This window comes from Clinocottus analis, unplaced genomic scaffold, assembly GCF_023055335.1.
Source record: "Clinocottus analis isolate CAN_PGR_092001 unplaced genomic scaffold, fCliAna1.0.p SCAF_5, whole genome shotgun sequence".
In the NCBI taxonomy this organism is placed as follows: domain Eukaryota; kingdom Metazoa; phylum Chordata; class Actinopteri; order Perciformes; family Cottidae; genus Clinocottus; species Clinocottus analis.
Window position 1 is genome coordinate 7,944,472 of NW_027176207.1, and position 6,680 is coordinate 7,951,151.

The 6,680-nt window shown below is 40.8% G+C and overlaps 1 protein-coding gene across 1 annotated transcript in view; it reads right to left on the reverse strand.

Annotated features, from left to right (window-relative positions):
• Positions 1-755: 755 nt before the first annotated feature.
• The window catches only part of LOC137802765 (plastin-3-like), a 17,307-nt gene continuing 11,382 nt past the window's right edge, over positions 756-6,680 (reverse strand). Inside the window, exons 5-17 of the mRNA XM_068600870.1 lie at positions 6,498-6,627; positions 6,193-6,325; positions 5,511-5,592; positions 5,259-5,424; positions 4,998-5,140; positions 4,475-4,570; positions 4,180-4,375; positions 3,673-3,751; positions 3,451-3,568; positions 3,239-3,369; positions 2,391-2,514; positions 1,962-2,086; positions 756-1,850 (exon numbers count right to left, since the gene is read on the reverse strand). Coding sequence (XP_068456971.1) covers positions 1,718-1,850; positions 1,962-2,086; positions 2,391-2,514; positions 3,239-3,369; positions 3,451-3,568; positions 3,673-3,751; positions 4,180-4,375; positions 4,475-4,570; positions 4,998-5,140; positions 5,259-5,424; positions 5,511-5,592; positions 6,193-6,325; positions 6,498-6,627 — 1,656 coding nt within the window. The 3' untranslated portion in view covers positions 756-1,717. The remainder of the gene's footprint in view (positions 1,851-1,961; positions 2,087-2,390; positions 2,515-3,238; positions 3,370-3,450; positions 3,569-3,672; positions 3,752-4,179; positions 4,376-4,474; positions 4,571-4,997; positions 5,141-5,258; positions 5,425-5,510; positions 5,593-6,192; positions 6,326-6,497; positions 6,628-6,680) is intronic.

Sequence of the window (6,680 nt, forward strand, 5' to 3'; positions counted from 1 at the left end):
TAAAAGTGTGCAAAATATGTTGTTTATGGGTATGATTAGCTGGATACTGCTCAGTATGTATGTTATACTTTTATCCAAAATTGCAGAGAATATAAAAGGCCTCTTTACAACATGAAATGTATGAGGAATTGATTAAAAATGGAATTTAGTAAAACTAAACATCCACACATTTGTGTTCAGATACAATTCTTGACCTGTAAGAAAAATGTAGTCTTTGTATGTCTACATACGCTCATTCAGGAATAAATTGTCTGTGTTGAATATATTAATAAAGATGTTACCATTTTACTGTCTATAATTTGCTATTCTTATAATAGAGCAATTTTTGTAAACTTTTGCCTTTTATTGTCATCTAGTAAGTTAGGTTACTCGCTCGTACCACTGCATGTTCATGTCTTCCAGTATTAACTACTAGAAGAGACTGAGGAGGGTGATTAGAGGCATTTACATTCCTGCCACTGGGCTCCACCCACTCTCATTAGAGAGCATTGGGAACAGGTGTGGTCGCCACACACCTGGAGCTGATCTCCTTAACGGGGAAGAACAAAGGACACCTGTGTGGCCAGCAGATCAACTGCTTTGACATTAGAGGTTTGTGTGTGGATTCAATTTTGTAAAACAGAATAATTTTTATCACTCTAAGAAAAAAGATTTGACCCATGTAATTAAAAACATACCTGATCAAAATGTTTTGGGTCACCATTATAAAAAAGAAAAACGTCAAACAGAGGAAGAGACTTCAAAGATAAAATACAGGAGTTTAACGTCATATTTATTGTTACAAGCACATAAGAGTAGACAAACATGAGACCAAATACAATTTGGTCATTGTCATAGATTATGAAACTACCTGGAATGAAGTTATTGTTTATATTTGGTAATGTTGGATACAAAAAAAAAAGTGAAAACCTGAAAGCGTGAGTATAAGTCGTCTTTAAGACAAAAAGAAGGCACAGCAGAAGCCAGGAGAGTCCAGTCCACCTGCTCCTCAACCACCGTAACAGACTAAAGACAAAAGAAGTCCAACAACACAGACCAGACACCCAGAAAAACAAAACAAAAACAGCATTTAAGTTGAGTAATAAACCCCCAAAAAATAAGTACAAGGATACAGACAGCACGCCAGGCTGGTCATGCCTATAAAATGACCGTATGGCTTCTGTATACAGATATGTAGAAGTTTATGGTGCCAGTTATTAAGACATGCTTGTACTTCCATTAAGCAGTGGCAATGTTTGGGTGTTTTTAGGCGTGTGCTCCACTTAAACATCCCGCCTCTTTCTTTCTTTCTTTTCTTTTTACTCATAAGTATGGTATTCAGGAATGTGAGTAGTCAAGGATATCGTTTACGTATCAGTCAGAGTAAAAATATGTAAACAACCTTGCAGCTGGAAATATGAATACTCGCTTTAAAAAACAGCATTCATTTACATTAATCTAGAGTCCTAAATATGGAGCTCAACAAGTTGTCCCCTAACACGAGACCCATTTCTTCAGATAATTTAGTATTGTTGATTTATTTTAAATAGGAGGACATTATTCTTCAGTAAACGCCTCAAAAGCGACATGGACCCCTGCAAATTCTGCTTCTGACATGATTTAATTCTCGTACAAAAAAAAAGAAAAATAATCTTCATTCCTTCAGTTGGGGGAAGCTCTTCAAAACTTGAATGACTTGTGGGTAAGAATAATTGTCACAATGATCTCAGCCAGTCTCTTAGACATGCTTCATCCCCCGACCCATCAAGCAGGCGAAGACCGTCATGACCATTTTGGGCGTGACCTCCACAAGGTCTTCCGGGAGAGCGTAGACGCGAGCTCCGATCTTCCTCGCCATAGAGACCGCGTACCTAGGGATGAAGGAGAGGTTGACTCGTACAGAAACCACACCCACCCACCCACACACCCACACACACACACACACACACACTGCTCATTCTTTTTGTTGTTGCATATCTTACTTGGCGTTGTCCAGTTTATCTTCTTCGGAGAGGCTGCCGGTTTTTACTAGGTCGTAGTTGATGCTGCCGGGCTGGATGGCGTCTATCAGTTCCAATACTGCCAGACTGCTGCTGATCTCCTTGTCCTGATCCCCACACGACACACAGATTAAGAGTCTAACACAAACATGTACCTGACTGACAGGGTTGTATGACACCATCTGCATATATCAAACTGCCAAATGTAGTTTTTTGTAACAGTAAATATGTAACAACTACTTTTTTTTTTCATTTTGAACCTGTGAGATGGGGTTAAACAAGCTTAGGCAAAAACAAAGACATCACAGTTTAGACTATTTAGTAACATCTCTCTTTTATGTCAAGTTCCATATTAAAATAGTCTGTTATTTAAAAAAAAAAAAAAATCAAAAAGAAGAAGAATCTGTTTACCTTAAAGCTTGAAATCTTGGTTGATTTTCCAGCTTCTGACAATGTTTTGTTCACCCACTTTACGATGATGTCATCATTTACTTTCTGTCCATCACCTAGTCCCTCCAGTACATTCAACGTGTATCTGAAAGCGTGGAGCAGCAGAACATTTGTTATATTATGAACATGAACTGATCTCTGGTTTAATTATTTTCCACTGATGCCCATGACTTGACATTAGAACATGCCTAAAAACTTCAAACATTGGGGAGGAAACTTTACATCTGGAGAACACATATAATCTCGGCAGCTGAGATTATGTAAATGGTCTTATTTTTGAGGAACAGACACATTGTGGCACCACTCATATGACACGGAGGTCACCAACTACTCCGTTGAATTGTTTACAGTAAAAATACAGTTTACAAAATGACTCTAACGATGAAGTCGATGGTGACTGGCGTTTCAAAATGCACACTGACTGAAAAACAAAACATTGTTTCAACACAGCCCAATTTATCTAATAATCATGGACTTGTAACCAAATATCCTTTTGATTTGTTTGCCCCTCTGCCCCCTCTGAAAAGTTCAGCAATTCCTTAATAGTAACCTACTTTTACATCTCCTGGTCTCAGACCAAATCATTTTGCAGGCCCTCAATTGTCATTAGTTCTTTATTTATTGTAATACATTAAACATACTTCTGTTTTACTTGTTTTTATTAATTAAAGTAATCAAGTTTAACATTTAAAAAAAGAGAAAAATGCAACTGAGATACACCTATGAAGATGGATCATACAGGCTTTGCATGCCAGATGTATTTCTATTTTGTTAATTTCCGAAGTGACCTTGATGCAGTTGTGCGTCACCTTCTCATCAGCTGCCACACCAGTGCCAGAGTCAGGGTAGGGTTGCCATCATTCAGGTCCTGCCCGCCGATGCCAACGAGGGAAAACTTGGCTGTTTTACCCAGCTCCACCGCATAGTTACAGTTCTCCAGCTAAAGGCACAAAATAAATAGTTGGCAAAAGAAAATAGCTTTTTTTCTTGCGCAGGAATGAATAAAAACAATCTGAATCACCTTTTTCATGTTGGTTCCCAGTTTGGGGTAGGGAGGTTTGTTGACCTTGTTGTTCCAGTCCACAGGCACTTTAATCTTCTCGTAAAGTTGAAGGATAACCATGGCATCATGTAGGTCTCTAGAAGTCAAGATTTTGTGAGATAATCATTAACATGTGATAAATTCTGAGTCCTCGTCAGACAGATATCATCTGTGTCTTTGCACCATGTTTGTAGTACATACCCATACAGATGATTGACATGTGGGTTCACTCCCAGAGAGTTCATCCAGTTTCTGAATGTTCTCTCTTCTCGCGTCTCACCTAGACAGCAGAAGATCATGGGATTTAGTGTTTTTTTGGTCACATGACAGGCGGCCATACTGGAGGTCTCAGTAAGTCAGTGTAGTTCTAAAGATGCTGCCTTGTCAGAACTGAATTGGTCTGCTGCCACTCTGTGTTATCTACATAAGCAAAATATCTGGTTACTAGATGAAAACCTAATGTATCCAGTCGGAGCCAACAGTGGCTCGTTGTCACAATATAAAAAAGAAAATAGGTTTTGATGCTAACACAATGAAACTATTTGTTCAGAGCTGGTTCTTTTCAGGCTGTAGTTGTAATCTCTGGCTGTTATTTGTGTATTTGGACTTATTTATTTCATTATCCAGTGGACCTCCATGATGGTCACAGAAATGGGAAACTACACTAATACACTCCAATACCAGACCTGTAACTCTATCCATGCTCACCTTCCAACAGTCCCCAGTTAATGTCCTCATTCTCGGGTTTGGTCAGCGCTGGATATTTGTTGAACAGGTTTGCCACAAAGGCGAGGTTGAGTTTGGGGTTTCCACTGATGACGTCAGCGGGGGTGACAAACTGTCGACAGCCGAGTCTGTCGGCCTGCTGGAGCATGGCCTCTGCCCTCTTCATGTCGTCTTTCTCCTAAACACACAGACCACATGCTCCGATCAGAGACACCGTACAGCTGCTACCATGTGGTGAAGATACTCATCTGGGAGAGCCGACTGTCAAAGTGCTTACGCTGAAGCCTGCCATGTTAATGTCTATGCGTGGCTCATCTTCCTCTGTGCCTTTTGGAGAGATTTGGTTCAGGAGGTGGAAATAGGCCCTTGAGTCCTGGAGAAGCATACAAACAAAAACGATCAGATTTCTACCAGAGAACGAACAAGACAATCTGCTGTGTAATAATTTAGCTGTCCTCCAGGGGAAGTATTGATAAACTTGATACTGCCTGTGAGCTACTTTTAATGTGCACACCACATTTGTATTTTGTCAATCATCTACTTAAAATAAAGTTATTTATATGCTTTAGGTTGTGCCAAATACCAAATAGTTTTGGAGCAGGGGAGGCAGATTTGTGATTGATAGGATGCAAAACACAAACATGTACTGGACCAGCGTGCTCATAATTAGCAGCGATATTGGATGCAGTAACTAGAAAATACCTTTTGATCCTATAAGTATTATTGTCTTGTAATATTTTCATGTGGTCTCTCTACCTGCATCTAGAAACAACAACTGGAACGTTAGCGAGTCAGCTTACCTTGATGTCAGAGCTGAAGTTGTTAATCTTCTGCCAGCCAGCATTTTCCAGGTGAAAGTTTGCCCAGCGCAACAGCAGTTCTTCTGGAGACAGCTTCATCAGGTCCTCCAGGGTTTCCCCGTCTCTCAGCAATGCTGCCAGCGCTGTCGAGAAGTGTTAACGATCAGTGAAGAAACTTGAGAACAGACCAGGAAACCTGGTGATAGGAGAACAGGCTCAAACACACGTTAATGTGATGGACCCATTAAGTATGGTCTGTACCTTCATTTCTGCTGAGCTCGATGTCAGCGAACAGCCCGATCTTGATGATCTGCCACAGCAGGCCCAGCACCAGATGGGGCTTCCCCTCTTTTAGGTCTAAAGCACCAATGTTTACCACATGGCAGCCGATGGCAGAAGCTGAGTTCAGGGCCAGGTTCAGATTCTCCTGCAAGGGGCAAAGCAGCCAATGTTAGAAAATGTAAACAAAAGTAAGAGAAACAGCAAACCTGATATACGGTAACTTCCACTGACCTGTATCGTAAACGGTGTCAGCTTCTTCTTGTTTATCGTCCTCTCATCGATGGTGTCCGGAACCGATAGGTTTACCATTTTGCTGTGCAGACGTACAAAACCAAACATAAACATTTGATGCAGTATCATCGTCGTAAAGTAAGGTGGCGATAACGAATAAAATGTTTTTGGTTTGTGAACCCATTAAGAACATTGGTGTCAAACGTTTGTCCTAGTGGCCAAAGAGCTCTGAAATACATTGCATGTTAATCTAAACATGGCAAAGTGCAGATTGCAGCTGTTCAAATGCTAACCGACTCTCAGCACACTATGACCTCCATTTACAGCAGTGCTTGCAAGTTTGATTAACTGACTTGAGGGATGAAAGTAATTTTTCATTTCAAAATAAACTGATTTAAACAAACTACTCATATTATGAACACTATGTCATAATTTCCCAATATTTTAATGAATGTAGGAGTATTGTATTGGTATCAACATAATAACCTTTTGCAATGCAAAAGGTTATTATGCTTGATAGATATCCCAATACAGACTTATATGTCTCGTTTCATCAGCCAGAATGTGATCACAACATTAGGTGTAGTGCTATGCGGGTAGCTGACATTTATCACAGAAGGGTAGCTTGGTGAGGGAGGGGCGAGTCGTGTTGCTGGCTTGAGGTGAAGACAGGAACTCTCACCAGAGTACTATACCGTCTTCAACCGACGTGAAGAGGGAGTCTGTGTTGGGATCCATGGGCAGGACGTGTTGGCAGTCGGGGTCTTTTTCCAGAGCCGTGTTGATCCAGTTCACAAAGGCATACCGCTCCTCCTCTGTAGGGATGAACACACACGCACACCATTAAAAGCAAAACACCAACTCATACTGATCATCGAGTCATTTATGTTAGTCACATAGTCCATTGGTAAACGGAGCATCTGTAATCTGTTAATGACAAACATGAGAAATGTCTGGAGAGTAGAAAGGGACGTCCATGTGTCCTACCAGAGAATGAGTGTTGTGTGCCTTCGCTCGACTGCACAGACGTCCCTCCGATAGCCAGGATGCCCTCTTTTCTGTTGATGGCCTTGCGGAAACTTTTTGCGATTTCACTGCCCTTCAGCTCCTGTACAATCTAAAAAGAGTGCAACGAGTAATAAGAGACCAACTACCACCATGCCTCCGAAA